The 23,637-nt window shown below is 38.3% G+C and overlaps 3 protein-coding genes across 6 annotated transcripts; 2 read left to right on the top strand and 1 right to left on the bottom strand.

Annotated features, from left to right (window-relative positions):
* Window positions 1–327: 327 nt before the first annotated feature.
* Window positions 328–6,995, bottom strand: LOC141752207 (microfibrillar-associated protein 3-like). 4 transcript variants are annotated; one of them, XR_012590178.1, is made up of 4 exons: window positions 5,100–5,305; window positions 3,754–4,051; window positions 1,917–2,843; window positions 328–1,844 (listed from the first exon to the last, which is right to left on the bottom strand). XR_012590178.1 is itself a non-coding variant. In XM_074609934.1 (4 exons), the coding sequence occupies exons 3-4, from the start codon at window positions 4,004–4,006 to the stop codon at window positions 2,080–2,082; spliced, it is 1,017 nt and encodes a 338-aa protein (XP_074466035.1). In that variant the 5' UTR covers window positions 4,007–4,051; window positions 6,406–6,440; window positions 6,872–6,970; the 3' UTR covers window positions 2,063–2,079. The 4 variants fall into 4 exon arrangements, 3 of the variants coding, with proteins under 3 accessions (XP_074466033.1, XP_074466035.1, XP_074466034.1); XM_074609934.1 differs by lacking the exons at window positions 328–1,844; window positions 5,100–5,305 and adding exons at window positions 6,406–6,440; window positions 6,872–6,970 and having other exon boundaries at window positions 2,063–2,843; XM_074609932.1 differs by having other exon boundaries at window positions 328–2,843.
* fam114a2 (family with sequence similarity 114 member A2) lies at window positions 6,395–14,677 on the top strand. The gene is made up of 14 exons (XM_074609931.1): window positions 6,395–6,580; window positions 7,826–8,070; window positions 8,249–8,348; window positions 8,622–8,723; window positions 8,866–8,969; window positions 9,259–9,393; window positions 9,628–9,795; window positions 9,935–10,058; window positions 10,139–10,224; window positions 10,574–10,672; window positions 10,817–10,941; window positions 11,052–11,124; window positions 11,922–11,975; window positions 12,708–14,677. The coding sequence occupies exons 2-14, from the start codon at window positions 7,846–7,848 to the stop codon at window positions 12,807–12,809; spliced, it is 1,497 nt and encodes a 498-aa protein (XP_074466032.1). The 5' UTR covers window positions 6,395–6,580; window positions 7,826–7,845; the 3' UTR covers window positions 12,810–14,677.
* A 1,456-nt stretch (window positions 14,678–16,133) lies between these two features.
* On the top strand, window positions 16,134–22,833 carry cnot8 (CCR4-NOT transcription complex, subunit 8). Its single transcript, XM_074609919.1, has 7 exons — window positions 16,134–16,271; window positions 18,385–18,597; window positions 19,002–19,195; window positions 19,307–19,468; window positions 20,533–20,677; window positions 21,065–21,175; window positions 22,007–22,833. Exons 2-7 carry the CDS (start codon window positions 18,481–18,483, stop codon window positions 22,133–22,135), a joined length of 858 nt encoding a protein of 285 aa, XP_074466020.1. The 5' UTR covers window positions 16,134–16,271; window positions 18,385–18,480; the 3' UTR covers window positions 22,136–22,833.
* Window positions 22,834–23,637: the final 804 nt, after the last annotated feature.

The raw sequence follows: 23,637 nt of genomic DNA, 5'->3' as shown, positions 1-23,637 counted from the left end.
TCAGATGTTGAAAATGTTAAAATGAGTTTGTGGTTAAAGATGACGAGGAAAAGGGAAGATTTCAAATCACCCCTCATTCTCATCCAGCTACACTCTGTGGCTCCCTGTGGCTCCCTTTATGCATCGTAATGCGTCCTTGGGTGTCCTGAAAGGCACCAAGGGTTCATCGACAGCAGTTAATGTGCAAAATGACACTTCAGGAGTGTTTTAGTGGAGAATGTTATAGCTGATATTCTGAAGTGATGTTTTACCCAACAGCTCCACCCAGTGGTTTATTAGCAGTGTTACCTGAGGGGGTAAAAAAACAAAAACAGCACCTTACAAACATTTTTAAGTTTGTGATTGCATTTATTTAAGTTTTGTAAATTATAGGATGTAAACTTGTTGCTCTTTGTCCCTGCAGATGACCTATTCAGCATCACTTTTAAATATCTACACATCTTTAAATATCACGTAGCAACAAGATTCAGCAAAACAGTATCACAATAAATCAAGACAAAAAGTTCAACCATCAACTGAGTCACAGTTTACACACCTTTCCATGATACAATCTCCTTACATATATCTCTCTGAGACTGTTTCTCAACATTGTTTGGCGTCTCAGTAGAATGTGATTTTGAGGACTCAAGAGATAGAAAAAGGTCAGAAAAAAACATCTTCATATAACAAACAAATCTTATTTTAAAGCCTGGTGACCCCATTTTTAAAGAAACTGCTGTCGTGATGGAAACACTTCTATTATTAGACACCCATGTGGACATATCTATTCATATCTAAACCTCTACACAAAACAATAAACTACCAACCTGCCCCCAAATGAGTCACTATTTACCTTCCATACTCACAAACGTCACTACAGAGAGAAAACGCTGCATCATCTTCATAATACAAAATCAAAGTCCCAGACTTTTCCAGGCATGCACACATCAACATATGATTGATTACACCTGCATATTTATGAGCACAATTTCACACATTTTCCATCACATTGGACATCGGAGCTCTAATGTAAACATAATCACGTTTATATTTCATTTCCTCGGCTGCGTCTGAAAGGTAAAAGTAGTTGTAAAAATTCCCTCAAACGTCTTGTTTACTACTAATATGTTTACTTCTTTCAGTGAAACAGTCACTCTGGAGCAAAACCTGTGATTATCTGCTGTCCTGACTAACACATAAAGAGACATGGAGAGCAATCACACGTTTTTGAGGCATTATTTCAACGTTTTTTTTCCACTTCTTCATGTGAGTGTCAAGATGATTGACAGGAACGGTGGCATGAAAACAGTCGACACAATGAAATAAGGATATTTCATTACAACATTTTCTTCTGTGGAAGCTGACTGTCACAGTGAGAGGCAGTAAATGGCTTCTGAAGGAGGAAAATGAGCTCTTATATCTGCTGCTACACTAACCGTGTGCCCACAGAATGGAAAGTTGAGGGGATCCCACTACACAAACATGAAAAATACAAATTAAATGTAAAGAGAAAATAGAATTTGGAGCTCCGTTGATGGTCAAAACTTGCAATTTGACCTTGACGGAGACCTATTTAAACAATTATTGCCATGTAGAAAAATAAAGGTGTTTTAATTTTGCACAAACTCTACAGATTGAGATTTGCATTTTATACTTTATTAAGATCATATTCCTCCCTCATGCAATGAGCCCTTCACAAGATTGAATAAACACAGAGCACCTGAAGGATCCAAAGAGCACCTGTATGTGATTACCACAAAGACCAAGCAGAGCTTCGACTCGTTATATCTTCGTGACTCAGTTGGTATTTCGATCGCCACAGATGTGTCCTAAAGTCCGAGATCAGCTGAAGCTAGGATGTCCATCTCGAGGACAAACAAGTGATGAACAGCTAGAATCCAACGTGTACATGGTAAGATAGCTGTTTCTATTCTTACTCAAACAGTATGAGAAGATTTGGACCCAGCAAAAGCAGAACCAGAATCCCTCAAATCTAAATGATAACCAACCCAACAGTTTTCTAATGCATTTTTTTTTTTTTATTTCTTCTAAGCACTTGCCGTTAGACACCTCAGAAGACGGGGTTCCGACTGAGATAGCCTAGATGTTGCTCTCATAGGACACACTTGTTCGTGATCCTGGCACATGGAGGCCCAGCTCAGCCTCCTTATCCTCGCTGTCCACCGTCTCACAAACTGTGTGGACTGAAGCTTCAACATCAACGGCGCAATCATTGTTCCTTCCACTTGACATCAGCGCCTGACACACCTCCTCCTCCTCCTCTCCATTTCCGTGGGCGGAGGGCGGGCCTATAGCTTGTCTGTTCCTAGATACCGACGTCCCAGCCTGCCCTGCAGGGTGAGGCCCCGGGTTCCCCGTCTCCACGCCATCCTCCCCGACCGTGCGGCAGTTCATGATGAGCGGCGGCAGAGGGACGCTCCGAGCCAGATCCTCCATGTGACGGGCAAACTCCATGGTCTTGTACTGCGTGACCTTGGCGAGCTCCACCGTCTTGGCCTGCGTGATGATGGGAATGCGCTTGGCGACCTCGAGGGCCTTCTGCAGCTTCTCCGCGCCCTCGGTGCGGAAGAACTCGTTGATGGCTCTCTCGGTCTTCTTGAGGTGGCTGCTGACCATGCAGAGCCGCGCCACGTTGAGGATCATGATGATGGTGAAGGTCACCAGGCAGACGATGACGTAGTACAGGCCCAGGCCGCTGTCGGTGTGGGCCACGCGGAGAGTGACGGCGTAGCTTTCGGTTCCGCCGGTGGCGTTGGAGGCGACGCAGGTGTAGCGGCCACGATCCTTAAAGGAGACCGTAGTGATGTTCAGGACGCCGTTCTCCTCGATCTGCCACTTCCCACCTGACATAACAAAACACAAAAGACAACAGAGATGTGAGTTGAGAACTGGAACAGGGAAAATCAAATTGTCATCATCTCTCATTGTTTCTGTTTCTGCACCGTGGTGTCAGAGTTTACTGAAAAGCACAACTTAGACTGACACAGCAGCATTCAGCTGATAATGGTTAATGATGCTGATAACAATAAGGGGTCGTGGGATGATAACAAATATAGATAAATGATAAATCAGGACTAAATGATTGAGAAAGAAAAGCAATAGGGTTCGGGTTAGCCAGCATTTTTGATACCTGAAAACTGAACTGAATGTCACAATTTGATTGTATTGTGTGATATAAAATGTACGTGTTAATGAAATTGTAATACATAGCCTCTTGTGATTGAAATAGCATTTTGGTATTAGTATGGTATGGATAACTTTTTGACTTTTGTTACTTTTGTTGCCAAAAGTTAGGTAACTTTTTGGTCTAAAGAAAATCTTTTCTTGTCTTATTTACAATTATTTACAAGTTTTAGCCTAATTTCACTGTAAAATCCTCAATATATGCAGGTTTGTATTGCGTTAGTTGGGTTTACGAGACATCATGAAAAAGGTTATATTAAATCATGCACATAAAGGATGATACAATTAAGTCCTAGACTTATTGTCAGTGTGGTTCTTGATGCAAACTCTGTGCTTCACCTTTGTTTCAACAGAATTTTTGGACATACTTCACATGAGAATATTGTCATTTAAACGCTATTTAAATGAAAACAAGTAACCTATAGATGTTAAAATATTTCCCTTTCAACCAAATTTAGTAAAGTCAATGCTTGCTGAGCATTTAGAAGTGTGTTGTTGATATACTAGGGGTTTCTGACTGTGTCATTAAGGGGATGAATGGCATCTGATATTGCTATTTCCTCCACCTACCTGCATCGTCAGCCAGCAGATGTCCTTTAGAGTTGAACCACTTGATGTCATCGTAGCCTGCGGTCACGTTGCACTCGATCAGAATGCTGGATCCCTCCTTCGCCACCATGTTCCTGCTGGAGGGGACGCTGGCCAGACGCTGGGAGGACGCCAACTCCTCCACCTCTGACCCATTCTGAGCTCCGTCTGCCGTGCAGCCACCGAGCAGCAGCAGGACTGCGAGAAGCAGGTGGAGTTTCTGAGGTGGCAACATGTCGAAATGAGTTCCGGGTTCAGCTCACATTTAGACGAGACAAACCTGCAAAACAGGAACGGTCAACGGTTACAGCTCATCCGGCAACACAGGATTGTAGACACTTTCTTTGAGTGTCTTCATGATATATAGTCCTGTCTATAATTATTAAATCTTAATCTAATGCAATCTTCAGTATTAACATGCACACATGAATCTCCAGGACATACTCATTTCATTGATTATTTTTTTTATTAAATGCAGAAATTTTAATTTAAAACACATTTTCAATCTGGAAGTTCAAGGCCAAAACTGTACTCAAATAAAATTATTATTTCTTATACCACTCAATTTTTTGCTTTTCTTATTCCCTCATCACATATTTTTTTTAACCACAATAAATTATATCTTATTAGTCACATGAACCTTAAATGCCAATATTTACATTTTCTTCATTTATTTATCTTGAAAAACATTGATTTTTTTAGCTGAAATAATAATAATAATAAGTTATTATTATTATAATTATTATATTAATTATTATTATTATTGTTATTATTATTATTATTATTATTATTGTATTTATAATAATAACAATAATTATTATTATTATTATTATTATTGTTATTATTATTATATTTATAATAATAATAATAACTATTATTATTGTTATTATTATTATTATATCATATTAATTGATTGATTCATTTGATTTTTCAATGCCTAACAAAATCCCTGCAGTGTTGTTCCTTAAAAATAAAGTAATGAATATAAATTAGACATGTCTAGGGAGCACAGTGGAGATGCAAAAGTAAAATGATGTAAATGTTTTAATAAAAAAAAAATAAAAAAAAAATTCTGATACTAAGAGTTTTTTTTATTTTTAAATGCCATTAACTCAGTATTGTTACATAAATAGCCTACCTGTCCTCCTCTGGTGATCTGTGAAAGGAATAGCTGATTTAATTAGTTTATAACACAGGTATTAAGCACTGAATTGCTACCAAGCTCCTCTGGTGTATTATTGCTGTAGGCCTATGCAGCACATTAACAAAGGGAAGAAAGAAACCCACCATATAAAACACCACATTCACCACAACAGACTGATTCTCACCTACTGCTGCTTTGAAAGCGACCAAACCAACAGATCCTCGACCCACATCCACATCAAACAATGTCTGTAACTTCACGTATGTTCAGATATATTCCTTTTCGTCCTATTTTAGTCTGTTATCAGCTTTAACACGTCGGTGTTTAAGACAAAGCAGACACGAGCCGTCAAGGCACTTCCTGGTTCAGATCAAGGTGTGTCTGTGTTTGAGTGGGCGTGGCTTCTTCTCCACTCTCCCATGCTGATTGCTGGTAGGTGATTACACCTGCTGGTGGGAAAGTATGACATGCTGGGTAATTAATTATATATATTAATTATATATAAATATATATATATATTTTTTTTTTTTTGTTTGAAACAAGCCGTTAGGATTTCTGTCCATTTGTGATGTCACAAATATACAATATTTAGACCATTACACGGTTTTAAACGTAAACATTCTAAATGTGTCCCAGTTTATTTCCTGTTGCAGTGTATGTGAATAACATCAGCTGACAGGGAATAAACATGGACCCAAACTGTTGCCTAGCAACGCAATTCCGTTGCAATTCCGTTGAAATGCACTAAAACGGAGCGTTTCAGGCAGTGGGTAAATACAGGTATATTCAGGAAGACCGTATGAGGAAAATAAAGTGTTTTTTGAATATTAAAGTATGTAAACATGTTCTAGTAGAAACCCAAAATACAATTATGAACCTGAAAATGAGCACGATATGGGACCTTTAATAAGATTCACAAGAGAAAATGCACTGACTCCAAGCCCAACCCTGGACATATTTTGTCAAGCACTGATTGTATATGCATTTTTTAAAAACATTTTTTTTACAGTGTTCATTTGAATTATGTTTAATAATTTATTGATGAGTATTTGTTATTTGTATTTGCATTTTCTAGAATAAATTAATTGATCAATTATTTAAGATAGACATGGAAAACAAACAACAAATAAATATTAAAAACGATTTTCTTTTATTTTTATTTTTAACCGGAAGTTGTAGTCATTTTATTTTGGAAGGTTCCGGAAGTATTATTTTGATAATTTGAGAGTTTGTCAAGTTACCTCGCGAGAGATCGAGCGAACGGAAGTACAGCAGGATTTCCTTCAAAATAAAATCACATAGTCAAATAACATCTATTAAAAATGTAAAAAAACGTTTCAGAAGTCTCTAAAAAAATAATAAATAGAGTATCTGCAATAAATTTCGTGATATATATTCCCACTTAAACGCATTCTTCATTTTACAGTATTTTTATAAACTTAAACTTTTATTTTGAAGATGCTAACCGGATATTTCTCAATATGACTCACCAGGTCAGTGAAAACAAACTGTGACGTGGCTAATCCTGCTGGACAAAAAGAACCAGAAAACAGACTCATTAAAGTGTTTACAGAGAAACTAAAAGGTGTTTAACGTGTAGAAACAAACCTGCAAACCGAAATAAAGAAGATAAACCTGTCCTGTTGCGGATTGAGAGGAGAGAAGGTGAGTTTGTAGCCAAAGTATTATGTTTTTCTTACTAAATTTTGCATTGATTATGATTAAAACAGCCTATATTTATTAAAAACAAACAACTAATGCTGCTCCTAGCTGTGTTGCCACATGGTCATTACCTCACTAAAACTACTAGCAACTCACAGTAAGGTATGCATGGCAATTAAGCATAATACTACTGTACAATAATACCAAATGTAAATGTAATATGTGATGTAAGGTTTATGTAATGTATTTACCATCCCTGTTCCTGATGTGTTTGCTTCAAGAGTATCTACTTACATGCACAGAGATGCTGTATGTGGATATACAGTATATATATAATCCCTTTTGTTGTTTAGACTGGACTTTAAACTAAAGCTGCACAGATAACCACCAGCTGTTCCCTGGGTGATGGTGAAATGCATGCTGGGAAATGTATGATACCAAAGTGGTTTCACCAAAACAGTGAACTACATTTAATTATTGTCAACTCCTGGAATCAATGCATTAAAGGTCCCATATCGTGCTCATTTTCAGGTTCATATTTGCATTTTGTGTTTCTACTAGAACATGTTTACAAGCTTAAATGTTAAAAAAACACTTTATTTGTCTCATACTGTCTGTCTGAATATACCTGTATTCACCCTCTGTCTGAAACGCTCCGTTTTAGTGCATTTCAACGGAATTGCGTTGCTAGGCAACAGCTTGGGTCCATGTTTACTTCCTGTCAGCTGATGTTATTTACTTACTCTTTAACAGGAAATAAACTGGGACACATTTAGAATGTTTACGTTTAAAAAACGTGTATTGATCTAAATATTGTATATCTGTGACATCACAAAAGGACAGAAATCCAAATAGCTTGTTTAAAACACACAATTTCTGAATATGTGTATTTGTGAATATGTGTATATGTGTATTTCTCAGTATATTAAGCGTTTTGATAGTTTAACAGTATTTATATCGCATTTACACCTGCTTTATAATATAAAAGACATGAAAATCTCACTTTTTACAATATTGGACCTTTAAACAACCTAGCTAGACACTTTAACAGTCTTATGTTGATTTAGTCATGTGTTAGTAAACCCTGATCAAAATCTTGAAAATGATCTTCAACTAATCCTGTCTTAGGTTCTTTTTAGTACAAACCAGCTTTATGCTCTCAATATCAAAACACTACACTGTATGAAGTAGTCCCATTGGATGCTTATCAGTAATAGTTATATCCTTTGTTTTATTTTCACTTTGAAGGCATGTACTAAGACATTAAGATGTCAGACAGCGAAGCTACAGCAGCGGAGGGTCCAGAGGCGGCACCAGAGATTCAGGATGCCTCTCCCGCAGAAACGCCCGACAGCTCCACGCCTGACACCTCGACTGACAACTCGACTGACGTGGCCCCGACCAGGAGAGGCAGGAGGAGACCAGACGTCAAACCAGCGGCCGAAGTTGAGGAGACGCCGAAAGTAGAGGAGCAGCCTCTTGCAAAGGCAGAGGTGAGATATTCATTGTTTATACTAGACAAATCTACAAATAATGTTAAAAAGGTAACATAACTTCTGAGGCAAATGCCTTATCTTACTCATTCATAACCTCTGTTTCTGTTGCTTTCTCTCTGTCTTTGCTTACTTCCTTCCGTCCTCATCCTCTCTATCCTCATGTCCTCTCTCTCAGACACCTAGTGAGTCCACTGTGTCTCAGGGTGGTTGGGGATACTGGGGCAGCTGGGGCAAATCCATCTTATCCACGGCAACAGCTACTGTGGCCACTGTGGGTGAGTACAGACCACCTAACTAACCCAATCTTTCAGTGTTATACACAATATGTACGGTGGTCTTATCAGTTATCCACTACAGCCAGTCGTCTTCTAATCCCATGCCTAAACTTTGGCTTGATTCTACATCTTCATTTGACACGAAGCAGCATGCCATGTAACATTATAATTGTTTATCTAAAGCTTTAATAGTTCAGAATGCAGACCTCACTGTTGTTTTGTCTATTACCGTTAACACTTCTTCTATACTGCCTGTCTCTCCTGTCCTTCCAGGCCAAGGGCTCAATCAGGTGATAGAAAAGGCAGAGACGTCACTGGGAATCCCCAGTCCGACCGAACTCTCAGCGCAAGTTAAGGAAGAGCAGAAAGAGCCCGGTAAGGCATTACTGTATGTTGTGTCCTGTGTGACAAAGGCACAACACTGGGTTAACTGGTCCAGTCATCATGGATCTGTCTATCTATCTGTTGTATTAACCTGGTATAATAGTATGGATTGTATTTGTTTCTGCTCTTGCAGGTGAATCCAGCAGTGAGACGGACAAAGCGGCAGGAGATGGATCGGCGGCGATGGGAAGTGCGATGGGAATGCTGTCGTCGCTCACCAGCGTCGTCCAGAGCACAGTAAGCAGGAATATCCTGTGTTTTTATTTCGTTCCTTGGAAGCAGAGAGGAGAAATCCACCTTCTTCAGTGCATCTCAAACATCCAATTCATGATAAGAGTTGAAAGAGTAGAAAAGCACCTTGTGTGGAGCATGGATACAGAAAATGTACAGCTCTTGAGAAATGGTAGCATTGAAATGTTTGCAGATATATGATAGCTATATTTCATGTAAGGTGTTTGCTAAGAGCAGGTGTTGTTGTGGATATTACACATAAACGAAAACACTTCATATTTGCTTCTCGTCACAGGGGAAAACGGTGATATCGGGCGGTTTGGATGCTCTGGAGTTCATCGGGAAGAAGACGATGGATGTGATAGCAGAAGGCGATCCCGGCTTTAAGAAGACCAAAGGACTGATGATCAGGAACTCCACTCTGTCTCAGGTAGGCCGACCGGGGTCAAACATGTAAACAAGGAACTCATTTTCAAAGTGCCGCTTATTTATTTTTGACGAAGGACTGGAATATTAGTAGCCTAAATTTGACCTTCAGCATCTCTAAAAGATGAGATGAGACTACATGCTGTCTTAATATGATAAACTTCAGCTGACACACACTAGGTGTACTCCTGTCTGTTTTGTCTCCTCTCTTTCAACCTGTCTTTTCTCTGTCTCGCAGGTGTTGAGGGATGCGAAGGATCGAGAGGAGCTGCTGCAGACAGCAGATAAAGATTTTTCAGATTCCGAGAAGAAGGTGGTCGCTCACTACGGGATGCTGTTTGATGAATTTCAGGGTCTGTCACACCTCGAGGCGCTGGAGATTCTGTCTCGAGAGAGTGAGTCTAAGGTACGACGAGGACACCTGCTGTGGCTAAATACTGACACGTTGTTTTTACGTCTCAAACATAATTCAGTTTGATCTGATAAAACCATAAAGTGTCATTGTTTGTATGCATGTTTTTTTTTTGTATGTGTGCGCTGTGTAGGTGAAATCGGTGCTGACCACTCTATCGGGAGATGAGCTGGTTCAACTCAGAGAAGAGCTGAATCTCATCAAGGACTCTTTCTCCCTGGTGGAGTTTGATGATGAGGAAGTGGACGAGAAGAAAGGTAACATTTCTGTAAAACGACTATAAAAAAAAATACCAGCACTGCGCCTGAAATGATTGATTGTACATTTCTAACTCCAGATGAAGACGGCTCAGAGTTTGAGAGGGAGTTATCGGAGGCCTTGGAGGGTCTCAGTGTCACCGCCACAGCTGCCAAACTCAGCAAGGTACCAACTACACGATCGGATTCCTGTTCAGTTTTTGGTGACAAAGCCATTTGTTAGCCTGCAATTTATAGTGTTGTTGATGCGTTTGGACAAAACAACAGGAATATATGGCAGGTTAATCCAATCAAATATAACACCATCACAAATGTCAGCTGCAGAAATCACCGTAGAGTTGAATCAAAACTTCTCTGACACAATCTAGATGAAGAAATATAAAGAGATAGTATAAATTGTACAGATTGTATAGTTCCTGTTTTTATTGTGGTCAGCTGGTGGTTCTCAAACCTAAACAATCTAGTGTGAACAGAGTGGTGGTTTTGTTAATGTCGTGGTCTCTAACCTCCAACAGGCCTGTAAGAGCACCTGCAGCCAGATCACTGACATGATCAGACCAGAGACGGTAGAGGAAGAGAGTGACGAGGATGGAAAGAAAACACTTTCTGTAGAGGTATGCTGATATTAAACCATCATCAATGTTCAACATTACAAAGGAGGAAATCATTTGGAGTTGCTATCAGACCTTACAGGTTAAACTCGTAGCTTTATTACAAGGCTCGGTACGTGCGTGCGTGTGTGTGTTGAATTTTGTCAGGAGGTTCACGCTGCAGCCATCAGGAGTCTGGCGGAGCTGACGGCCCGATCCATCGAGCTTTTCCACAAACTGGCTGAGATGATCCTCTTCTCCAACGGCAGCACAGAGGCCAGCGTTCTGTCACAGTAAGATGGATTTTCTGTTTGGAGACACTGCAGGAGCTGCACTGTAGAAATTCACAATTTGATCTGTACTTAAATTAAACGTCTGTCTTTTCCATGTTGTGTGTCCTCAGGTTAACCGTTATCCTGTGTAAAGAACTCTCACTGCTTTCCAAGAAGTTCACCTCCTGCTTAACAACAGCAGGGGTAAGTGGGACTCTAACTTAGCTCTGTTTATCAAAGAGTTTGGTTCTACAGTTAGATATTTCACTTAGTTTTAATGTGAAAGTAGAGCTGTATATGGGGAATACATGAAATACTGTACATGCAGGGATGACGTATTTTTGTAGGCCAAAAAAAACATTGATTTCCAGACAAGGGAACCGGAAGCGCTAAAATGCTGACCCATTTCCAGGTTTTAGGGCTTGTTCCTGCAACACTCTATAAATGTTTTTTTTGTTTTATGGAGCTATCGAGTTGCATAATGGGAAGTGTAGGATCCAGTGTTTTCAGAGTTTGACCCTTCGTCTATCTCAGCATCTGTTGTTTCAGTTTTCTCCCACAAGTCTCCCAACTTTATGGAAGCGCACTACACTACTTAACTCAACAAAGAGTTATGTTACTCTTTAAAAACTTGCTGCACAGCCTTGATATAAAAGCTTTTCAACTTTGTGGATTTGAGTTTCTCAGAAGAAGCATCCTGATTTAACACTCAGTAGAGCTGATGTCTGTCGTTGAGTCAGTGAGAGTGAGTGCGAAATGACATTTATGAAGTTCCAACCAGTCACATCATCTGAAGTAGTTTGATTTAGAGTTCATGCAGTAGGGATGCGTTTTATCATCTTTAACTCACTTCATCCTTCTGTTTGTTTCCACCCACGTGGAACGCACTTTCAGCATTTTCATTCTCCAAACCGCTTTTCTCAGTTTTGACACATCATCACCGCTGCTGTTGATTCATCTGAGAGCTGAGTGTAATTTGATCTAAACGTTCTGTCTTACAGTCAAACGAGAAGGGAGATGTCCTCAACCCGCTGATAACAGGAGTCTTTTTAGAGGTGAGTGTCACACTGTTACAATTTTATCTCTATTAATTTCATTGTCTGTATAACGGGACCGGTTTCTCCTTGAAATACGTAAAAAAAAGTCTCAAAAATCACTTTTGATTGACTTTCCAATGCAAACACAAAATACCCCAATCATTTTTGCACTGAAATGTTTTTATTGCATGTGTAGTTGTTCCTTTTGGACACTGTATTTGATTGTTATTATCTTCTGATTGCATGAAATTAATGTCATAAATCTCCCTTTAAGTGAACAAAGAAAACACTGAAATTCTAGCGTTGGTTGCAACGGTTCAGAGGAACAAATCTGTGAATATTTTATATATATATATATATATATATATATATATATATATATATATATTATTATTTGAGTTCTAATTGATGCTGCATCAGCAAAAGATAAAACCTCAATTGATGTAGTCTTTTATATTTCTTTAGGCAGGTATTGAGTTGTAAATTCAAATTTTCTAAAGATAAGTTACCTTTTTATTTCTACAAAAGTCCTTGAATATTTAGGGGAAACTGTGCTGGGAACAAGTGACATTATGTCACATCATTGGTAAAAATGTTGTCTCCTTGAAGGAAAAAAAAAAGGTCGCGCAGAGCCTACATAACGTGTTCAGAAAGATGTTTTGCAGTTGGATTGTCTGTATTTGTGTCGTTGGGCTTTACACCCAAGTAGAGTTTCAGAATGATTGAATGATGAATCCTCTTCCCTCACAGGCGTCCAACAGTGCGTCTTACATCCAGGATGCTTTCCAGCTGCTGATGCCCATCCTGGAGATCTCCCACATCCAGAGGAAATCTGAATCCACAGAGCAGTGATCAGCTGACGTCCCCTCTGCCCACCGACCGCTGCCATGATGCTGCGACTGTCACAGCAAAGAACTGACACATCTCTAAACACTTTTTTTTTTTAAATCATCTACATCAGCTCTTACTATGTCTGGTTTTCAGCTCAGGACAAAATCAGTTACACACCTGAGAGGAAAAGTGTGTTTTTTGTCAAACAGTGTTAACTTTTGTTGCAGTGCTGGTTTAATTGTTAAGCACAGTATATATGGACTCATTGAAGAACAGTGTTGAGGAGGTCTTGGATCTACCGGCTAAGGCAAACATGCATTTGTGTTAAACATGGAGCAACTTATTGTTCCTCCTTTTATTCTAACATGTCCACTATTTCTTTCTAGCACTTTGTCCTTTTAAAGGTGCAGTGTGTAGGATTTGGCGGCATCTAGTTGCGAGGTTACAGATTGCAACCAACTGAAACTTCTCCCGTGTGCCAAGCGTGTAGAAGAACTACGGTGGCCGGCGCAAAAACGTGAAAACGTGAATGTCCCTATGTAGAGCCAGTGTTTGATTTGTTCGTTCTGGGCTACTGTAGAAACATGGCAGCAAGCTCCGTGATGAGCACCCGCTCTGTGTGTAGATATAAACGGCTCATTCTAAGGTAACAAAAACACAATGATTCTTATTTTCAGACGATTATACAGTAAAGAAAACATACTTATTAATATTATATTCCATTTCTGCCATTAGATCCTCCTAAATGCTACACACTGTTAACTTAAAAATCTCAATTCTGCCTCGGAGAACACTTTAAAATACATAATAAATAGTAAGATAAGTTGTATTTTTCTCTTTATTGCACAGAGTTGGGAAGTGGTTTTCTATGCATATGTCTCTAAAACACTGGTCCTGGAGCAGTTGGGGACTGAGTGTCTTTAGACATTGACAAGTATTGAACAAACAGACAGTGTTGGGACTTAAACGTGTGGCTTTTTGTAAGTCTCTGCAGCAGCCAGTCTTGCAGGCCACTATTTATATGGCAAACTAGGTTTTAGCTAAAATCTAAAGCTTTAAATCTCCAATGCACAGATATTTTAATCTTTGGACACCTTTGTGTCATCTTCAAATCATGATCAGACAGGCTGTGATTAGTTTACAGTACTGTATCTAATGATGCATGTTTGTAGAGGGAATTATTGCCATGCTTGCAGTTTGACTCTGGGGTGTTCGTTTGCCTCTGACTGTGTATACTCTCTTGCTTTGTACAGCAATATCAGCTTTAAATAAGTATTTCCTGTCACCTGCAAATAGGCATCCTCACATGTTTCAGTGGCTCTCCATATTCAAATCACTTCCTGGCTGGCTTTTATTTTTGTTTCTCTTTAGCCAGCCCCAGAATTGAAGACTAAAGACTTGGACTCGAGTCGGACTTGAGACATAAAACTAATAATTTTGTCTCAGACTGAAACAGGCAGGACTTGTTTGGCCACACAGCTTCTATAATTAGTAATTAGCCCTGAATGACTTGCAACAGTCTCACTATCCTGTCCCAATCCCTGATATATCTATACTAGATCTGTTTTCTCTCTATTGACCACTCTTGTAAATTTCCAGTGTCCAGTTAGAGAAATATGGAAACATATACAGATTGTAAATTTCAGCCATTTGAAGCTCCTTTTTATATCGTCATCAAACTTCAGGTGTTTATTAATCAACAAATGAGCTTCTAACTGCCATGAAGATTGTAATTGTCTTCTTTAAGCCAACGACCTTCAGTTTTATGATATTGAACTGCTAACAGCCGTGTGTTGTGGGCATGTAAAGTGATATTCTTTCGAGCAATAAACTGTACTGTATATCAGGTATTTTGAGATGGAGTTCAAATAAATGTGCTTTCATATAGACCCAATCTGTGATTTGTGTGTGTGTGAGTGTAAATTACAGATTTAGTTGACTACTTTTAGTGTGTATTGAAGTGATAACGGGTTAAAATCCTGTGTTTTGATTACCTTTGTGTATTTTTCTTAATGCTACAACATACAAAGATAATTCAATGTGCGCTTTCAATTTTATGGGAACAGTTTGTTGAAACTTTCCTGTTTCAACATGACAACAGAATCCTCGTCCAATTACCCAACATCAGAATAGGACATCATTGAATCTCTTGTGGCTAAATGGGAGCCAATCTATCCAGTCAGGTCCAAACAATCTGGTGTAAAATCTGATAGTAGAAGAGTGGAGGCTGTTCTAGCTGCTGATTAATGCCCATGGTTATGAATGGCACATTCAGCAATCAGATTTGGGTGTAATGTGCATGTGTCCAAATGCATTTGGTGCATATTATAGTATTATTGAGCATATATAAAATTGAGGATTTATTTATTCATCTATTGTTTGTTTGTTCCCAATCCACCCACTTTATTGTGGACAGTTTGCAACAACTGTTTCTTTGGTAGGAAATAGTTAAAATGGTAGATGAAGTATTCAAGTATTAGTATTACAACACTCCAATGTCAACAATACCCCATTACCATGAAAAGTGCTGTATTAAAAATGTAACTTAAATAAAAGTACTTATTATTTAAAGTATAGTTAAAGTATTGAAAGTAAAAACACCAATATGATAAAATGACCCATGAAAGGATTATACTATTATATTATTGGATTATTATTACTGATGCATTCATCTGTAAATATCATTTTACTGTTGTAGTTGGAGCAAATTATATACTGTTGAATAACAATTAATCATGTTTTGTACTCATCTATAAATTCTTAATTTGTATCAATAACAATATGTTAAAGTAACAAGGCTGTTAGTTGTCAAATTAATGTAGTGGAGTAGAAGTATAAAGTAGTAAGAAATGGACAGTACAGTTCAAATAACTATTCAGAGTAAATATGTATTTATTTAGTATTTATGTTTATAAGATAGATATATAGATGGGTAGATAGACCAATAGATATAAAGATAGATAGATAGATAGTAACTGTAATGATCCAGAAGAAAATTCAAGTTTCCAGCATCACAGTTCTATAGTGCAAAACATGTTAGTAAAAAGGCAGTTAAAAAAAGTTAGTAGTGCAAAGTACAAAGTACAAAAAAATATATACCAGATATAAAAATACAAGGAGATGAAGAAAATTGTTAAAAGTGAATATAGTGCAGAAGAGACTGTTAAAAATGAGTCTAGTGCATTATTATCTATTATTACTATTATATTTTTACTATTATATTATTATTATTATTATTACTATTATGCATTTTGTTCATGTGTTGAAATTCAGTTCATCTCAATTGTGATCTATTTGATTGTCTGCAGAATCATCACATGTCATTACACACCCCATCCTGCAGGTGGCGGTGTGCACATAATACCGCCCAGTTGTGGACCGCCAATATATACACAACGAAGAAGAAGAAGTAGGAGCAGGAGAGAAAGCGAAGAAGAAGAACAACAGCTTCGCTAGCAGCTAGCTTGTCGAGCAGATTCTGAGGTAAAACCTGTTTTACATACTTTAATACTTTATATAATAACACGCAGACACATCTACAGTGTGTGTAGCCGCTGTGACATTATTAATAAGAGTTAAAATAGAGGTGTTTTAACGTGTTTAATGCTCCGGTGTTGTTAGCTTTCTGTCGGTTAACGCGAGGATTAGCAACGTTAGCTCCTCATGCTAACCACAAGGCTAGATAGATAGCATCTCTATTATATCAATGTTTACAGTTATTAAAGCCTCCAGAGCTACTAAACTCTATTAACCCTTTACAAAGACTCTCAGGTCAGACATGTGGTGTTATTTAGTTAGCTGAGGTTAGTGGTTGTTTATAATAACTGTCTATTCTAACAGATATCTAAGTTATATTATAGGTTAATTCATCTTCATCTCAGAGGAACATTAATGCAGTAATGTAATAACCTTTCATTACTAGTATCAAGGTGTTGCATCACATGTTTTTGTCTTAAATCCATTTGTGCTTAAATGTTAATGGCTGGATATTAAAACACCTCTTAGTTTATTTATTTCTTTATTTCTTTATTTATTTGTTTGTTTATTTATTTGTTTATTTATTTATTTGTTTATTTATTTATTTGTTTTGCATCTTTCATTACTATTATTAAGAAGTTGCATTAAATGTTTTTGTCTTGCAGTCAAGAAGGAACATGCTGCTTAAATCCATTAGTGCTTAAATTAAATTAAACACCTCTCAGTATAAGTTAACTCCATACAATGCCTTTTTAAAGTTGACTCAACACCTCTCTTAAACAGTTTAAATAAAAGAGGCTTTTTTATAAACAACCACTAAACTTAGCTGAGTTATATTATAGGGTAATTCAACTTGATCTCATAGTAACATAAATGCATTAATTTAATACTTAAATGGAATCTTTCATTACTATTATCAAGTATCAAATGTTTTTTGTCTTGCAGTTAATCAAGAAGTAAAATATTAGATATTAAATGTTATACTAGATATTAAATACTAGATAAATACTAGATATTAAATATTATACTGGATATTAAATACTACATAAATACTAGATATTAAATATTATACTGGGTATTAAATACTACATAAATACTAGATATTAAATATTATACAAGATATGAAATACTACATAAATACTAGATATTAAATATTATACTGGATATTAAATACTAGATATTAAATATTATACAAGATAGTAAATACTAGATATTAAATATACTGGATATTAAATACTACATACATACTAGATATTAAATATACAATATATTAAATACTAGATATTAAATATACTGGATATTAAATACTAGATATTAAATACTAGATATTAAATACTACATATTAAATACTACATATTAAATACTACATATTAAATACTACATATTAAAACACCTCTCAGTATAAGTTAACTCTACATATATTAAGGTAGGTTGAATTGCAGGGCAGGCTGCTGCATCAGACTGCATTAGTTTTAACTAGGTGGTGTACTCATAATGGATATAATGGAGGTACTAAACTGGCAACTTGAGTGTTGTGTGCACCAGTAAAACATGCAGTCATGCAACTGGCAATACATGTGCTGGCTCCAGTCTTATTAAAAAAGAGGCTTTCACCCACATTGAAACCCATCAAAATCTCAAAACCAAATTAGAAAAACATGGCTTAATGAACGTAAGAAAGCTTCATTCAATAATACTAAATGGCTATTAGCAATTCGAGCAATACAGCTTTAATTCTACAACTTTCAATTAAACAAGTTTAATATGTCTATTAAATCATTTGATATCCATTTAAAATTATGTAAATGTGAAGTTGCTTCTTTTCTCTTGAAAAAAAAAAAACACAGTTGGAAGACATCACTTGGGGATGGTTGTAACTTCTCAGTTGATTTTCTTTTTTCATACTTTTGCTGTTTTGTATATGTTTTTATTTTGTGATTTTTATTCAACTGTTTTTGAGTGCTCTGTATTAGTGTATGCATTATTCTCAATGGTAACCGCAGTAGTGATACTACTAACATTAATCTTGTTCCTTGTGTATCTGATGTTATCCCAATACCAGTGTTGCAGCGAGATTTTAAATGCATTCACCAACTCCTTCTTGTCATCCTCTTCCCAGAGTTGTCTTTCTTCTTCATCACACTGCCTCCCATCCGCCCCCATCACAAGCGCTGCAGGACTGTTGGGGTTTTAGCTCTCTTCCTGACCTGCCAACATGCCAGCTGCACTTACAGATTCCAGTCAGATAATCTGTGAAGTATGGGCGAGCAATGTGGAGGACGAGATGAGGAAGATCCGGCAAATTATTCAAAGCTACAATTTTATTGCCATGGTAAGAGATGGGCATCACTCTTAAAAGTCATAATATTGTATATCATAAAGAAGTCATAGTATAGTATGTCATGAAAAGTCATAGTATAAGTGCATGCATTGTGCTGTCCTGTTAGTCGGGTCATTATTCAGAAAGTAATCAGTGTTTATTTTGAACAGTAACGTGTAAAAGTCCAAATACAAAATATATTTTGAAGCGGAAACACCTACATTTAAGGGACTTTGGTTTTTAATCAGCAGCTCATTTGTCTCTATTTTTCTATTTGCTTCCTGATACCTGTCTTGATTGCAACATGACCTCATCTCTGCAAACTGGATGAAAATTATTTAAAACTAATTTGCTTCTCAAGTTATTTTTCAGCTAATCTGTAAAGTTTTCTGTTCATGTCTTTTATTTTTCATCAGGACACAGAATTTCCTGGTGTGGTTGTCCGGCCAATCGGTGAGTTTCGAAGCACAGTAGACTACCAGTACCAGCTGCTGAGGTGTAACGTCGACCTCCTGAAGATCATCCAGCTCGGCCTCACGTTCATGAACGAGGATGGAGACTATCCTAATGGCACGACAACGTGGCAGTTCAACTTCAAGTTCAACCTCACGTAAGCATACCGTCCTCTAGCGCTTTCTAATCTGATATATATCCTTACTCGTGGTTGAGCTTGATAGCACTCCCTGAATGTCTGTCTTCTTTTATTTTTTGCTCCTAACAGAGAAGACATGTACTCACAGGACTCCATAGACTTGCTCCAGAACTCCGGCCTCCAGTTTAAAAAACATGAAGAAGAGGGAATCGAGACACTCTACTTCGCTGAGCTCCTCATGACGTCTGGTCTGGTGCTGTGTGAAAACGTCAAGTGGCTTTCCTTCCATAGGTCAGTTGTATGCTTTGATTCAGCTTTTGCATTGTCGGTCCCAGTTCAGACTGTTAATCCTACTGTTTCTTGAATGTTATACAAGTATGTGATCTTCAGTTTCTAGCAAGAAATCTAGTCAGGCTTGAAATTACTTTCAAATTTGTATAAAAGTTTTTCACATCCTCTTAATTTCTATCAAAAAATTTATCTCTATCAATTAGAACTAAAAAAGAATCCTGATTTGTCTTAGTTTGAATTGTAAGCTGTTGAAAACATAGAGGTCTTCTCTATATGTTCCTAGAGCCCCCCCAAATAATGAATATATGGACAAAGACAATGGAGAAACATACCCCCAAACATAACCCTCTTATATCTCCAATATTATTTTAAGGAATTAGCGGGAAAGTACTTTAACATTGGCTTCAACATTGAGCCATTGTGACTGCTTGTTGCTTTTTGAACCCAGTAACATCAGTAAGAGTATGATCAATTTCTGGTTTTGCCAGTCCGGCCTGGTGTACCAGCTTACACCGGTTTGATTTTATGCAAACCGGTTGAACCGACATAACCGTAGTTATGACATGTTCTGGCAAATTACAAAGTTGCCGACATCAGCAACCTGGGCTGACGGCATCATGGCTCTAAATCCAACTTGTATTGTATTCAAAATAAGCCATAAGACAATGTGAGTAGCATAATATTAAGATTTGCACGATGCACGTTGTGTTTGTTTACTAGAACGTTGTGCTTTTTGGGGGTAACGAGACAAGACGTGGCAGAATTAGTCTCAAAGAAAACTAAAACTGCGCCAATATGGAAGCATTTTGAATTTGAAGCCAGCGAAAAAGGTGAGCCGAAAAACCAAGTGGACTGGAGTCGCTACACTCTCATTCATAGGCTCTGTCTCATTACTCGAGAGCAGCTGCTGAGTCAAGTGCGACACCTAATGGTACAATTTGGTATACCAGTCTGGTGTTTGGCTTCATATCAAACCAGTTTGAAAATGTTTACACCGGCCCGACCCTAACATCAGTGTAATCCAGTCCATCCTGACCCGAATCCCTCTGTTCTGTGTTTCTCAGCGGCTACGACTTCGGCTACCTGGTGAAGCTCCTGACAGACGCACGGCTCCCCGAGGAGGAACACGACTTCTTTCTGATCCTCAACCTCTTCTTCCCCGCAATCTACGACGTCAAATACTTGATGAAGAGCTGCAAGAACCTAAAGGTATTCTAGACTGGAGTAACATGTTGATCAGTGTTTCCCAAAACCCAAGATGAAGTCTTATTTTGTCCACAACTAAATGATATTCAGTTTGCTGTCATAAAGGAGTAAAGAAACCAAAACATATTCACATTTAAAAAGCTGGAATCAAAGAATTTATTTTTTTTAATCACTCCAACCGGTTAAACGATTATCAAAATAGTTGTCGATTAATTTAATAGTTTACAACTAATCCATTAATCGTTGCATCAGAGGTGTTGATTCAGCTCAACAGTTTGATATCGTAGTTGGTGATGGGTTTCATTTTGTTTTTGTCCTCCACTGGTACATAGGAGACTAAATCATGTCAAAACAAGTCTTGAGCCATCTGACTTTTGTGTGTTTGTGCAGGGAGGGCTTCAGGAAGTAGCAGACCAGCTGGAGCTGAAGAGGATCGGGCGGCAGCATCAGGCTGGATCAGACTCACTTCTCACCGGCATGGCTTTCTTCAGGATGAAAGAGGTACAGTCACACAAATATCTGTGTTTTTATGTTTTATTGTAGCTGATCAGCTGGATAAGCAGACGTTTTTGGTACTGAAGGATGCCCCCTGGAAGTACGTGTTCATAAATAAAATCTATATGGATATCAGGTGTGATCAGTTACCGTGCCATGTTTTCCCACCCCGTCCAGATCACTGTTTAATTCATTTTATTAGAACTTTGCCCTGCGCATTACCAGACTCGCCTGTTATGCTCCTCACTAGAGATTCACGCTGCTCGCCGCTTTGTGTTGAGCGTGTTTTATGCTTGCTGCATCTGTGAGGGTCGCAAGTGTCCAAAGATCCTAAAGTTTCCTCGTCACAATTATACATCAGCTCATGTCCGTGCGACCGTCCTTGCAGAAAGTATAACCGAGGCTTTAAATGTCACAGCGGGTTCACAGAGAGAATGGAAGCGCCACGAAGCACCGCACTGTTAATCGTCGCGCAAGCAGAAGCCTGGCTGTTCACATCAGAAGTGCATTTCTACGCACCTGTCAACAAGCGATTCTGCTGTTTACTATAAAGCTCTCGTGGGATGCATCTTTTAATCATCCTATCAGAATGAGAACATTTATATCACATAATCTATCATTTATAGGACATTATCAGTGTTTTCTTGCTAGATTCGCTCGCGGCATGCGGAGAATATAGACCAGAAACCGCAGAGCTCCGTGGTACGTCCGATGTGAACAGCGCTTCCCCGAAAATTGCGGCGCTTTCGCGGCCTATGTGAACCTGCCGTGACTTTGTGTTTTTTTAGTAATACAGCAGGTTTCATCTAATTGAAATCTGTTTTTTGTTTTGTTCAGCTTTTCTTCGAAGACAACATTGATGATGCAAAGTATTGTGGGCGATTGTACGGCCTGGGCTCGGGCTCCACCCAACCCCAGAACGGCATCTCCAGCTCGGGCCAGGAGGAGACGAACAACAAGCACTGACTGAACGCTCAAAATCTTCAAGTGGAATACACACTTGTTTTAAAACCCAACCAGCAGATTTCCCCTCTGATCTCCCTCAACACTCGATCCCTGAACGAGACTAAATGAAATATTTCTTTAAATTTTTCTCCTGAGTGACTGTAAAATGGACTCACAGTGACATCGGATCCTTCACTGGCTCAGTCGTTTCTTTTTAATCGCTTTTACTGAGTATATGGCCATATATTCAGAACACTTTTTTCCATTTTTTTTATTTTACAGCATTCTAGTAACACCCTTCTTTAACAGCATGGGACCAGCTCCTGTATCATACTGTGATTTCAGACCAAACTTTGCCAAAACCAGTCCGATTCTTCAGTTCAGACTCTCCTTCTCATCAGCAGGACTTGTCTCTTGTTGCAGGGATTTCATTTTTTTAAGTTAATGTTGGAAGGGCCTGTAAATTAAAATGTATAATTTTGATGAAAATAAAAATGTTCTAGCTCTTTTCCACTTTCAGAAAACTTTTAACAGCGGGCGTAAAAGTGTATAACTGTGCTTGGTTATGCATGTTTCAATGGGCAAACTACTGTCGTTCTGTACATTCACCCACCAAACCAAACTGTTCACAGTCAGGTTTACAGATGTTGTGGTTACTGTTGTTTTTACATTCTACATTGTTTTAAACAGTTGTATATTAAATTGTTTTGTATTTTAAATGCAAACGCTCTTGTTTTTAAGATGTTTGAAAAGGTTCATTTTAGGTCATTAGAAACTCGCCTCTGTGGCGGCTGTGGCTCAGAGGGTAGAGCAGGTTGTCCACCAATCGGAAGGTCGGTGGTTCAATCCCCGGCTGCTCCAGGTCACATGTCGATGTGTCCTTGAGCAAGACACTTAACCCCAAATTGCTCCCGAAGCCAGCGGTGTGTGAATGAGTATTTAGATTAGATCCTGGCAAAGTTGGCACCTTAGCAGCCTCTGCCATCAGTGTATGAATGTGTGTGTGAATGGGTGAATGCTGACATGTAGTGTAAAGTGCTTTGAGTGGTCGGAAGACTAGAAAAGCGCTATATAAGTCCAAGTCCATTTACCCTCTAGAATGACACAGTACATTAGACTTAAAGGACCAGTGTGTAACATTTCGGGGATCTATTAGCAGAAATGGAATATAATATTCCTATCTATGTTTTCATTAGTGTATAATCACCTGAAACTAAGAATTGTGTTTTTGTTAGCTTAGAATGAGCCCTTCATATCTACAGAGAGCGGGTCCTCTTCATGGAGTCAGCCATGTTTCTACAGTAGCACAAAACACCGTCTCTAGCGAGAGCCTTTTGCGTTTCTTACGTTAACTGAAGGCCACTGTAGTTCTCCGACACGCAACTGCGGTAACGTGAGCCGCATAGTACAAAACCGTGGTACCGCCAGCTGCCGTCTGATTTCTGTTGCTCCTAAAGCAGTGTTATGGTGAGGATGTTACCACGGTTTTGCACTCTGCGGCTCACGTTACCGCAGTTTTGGAA

This window comes from Sebastes fasciatus, chromosome 16 (assembly GCF_043250625.1).
Source record: "Sebastes fasciatus isolate fSebFas1 chromosome 16, fSebFas1.pri, whole genome shotgun sequence".
Taxonomy (NCBI): domain Eukaryota; kingdom Metazoa; phylum Chordata; class Actinopteri; order Perciformes; family Sebastidae; genus Sebastes; species Sebastes fasciatus.
This window is presented reverse-complemented; position numbering and strand designations above follow the sequence as displayed.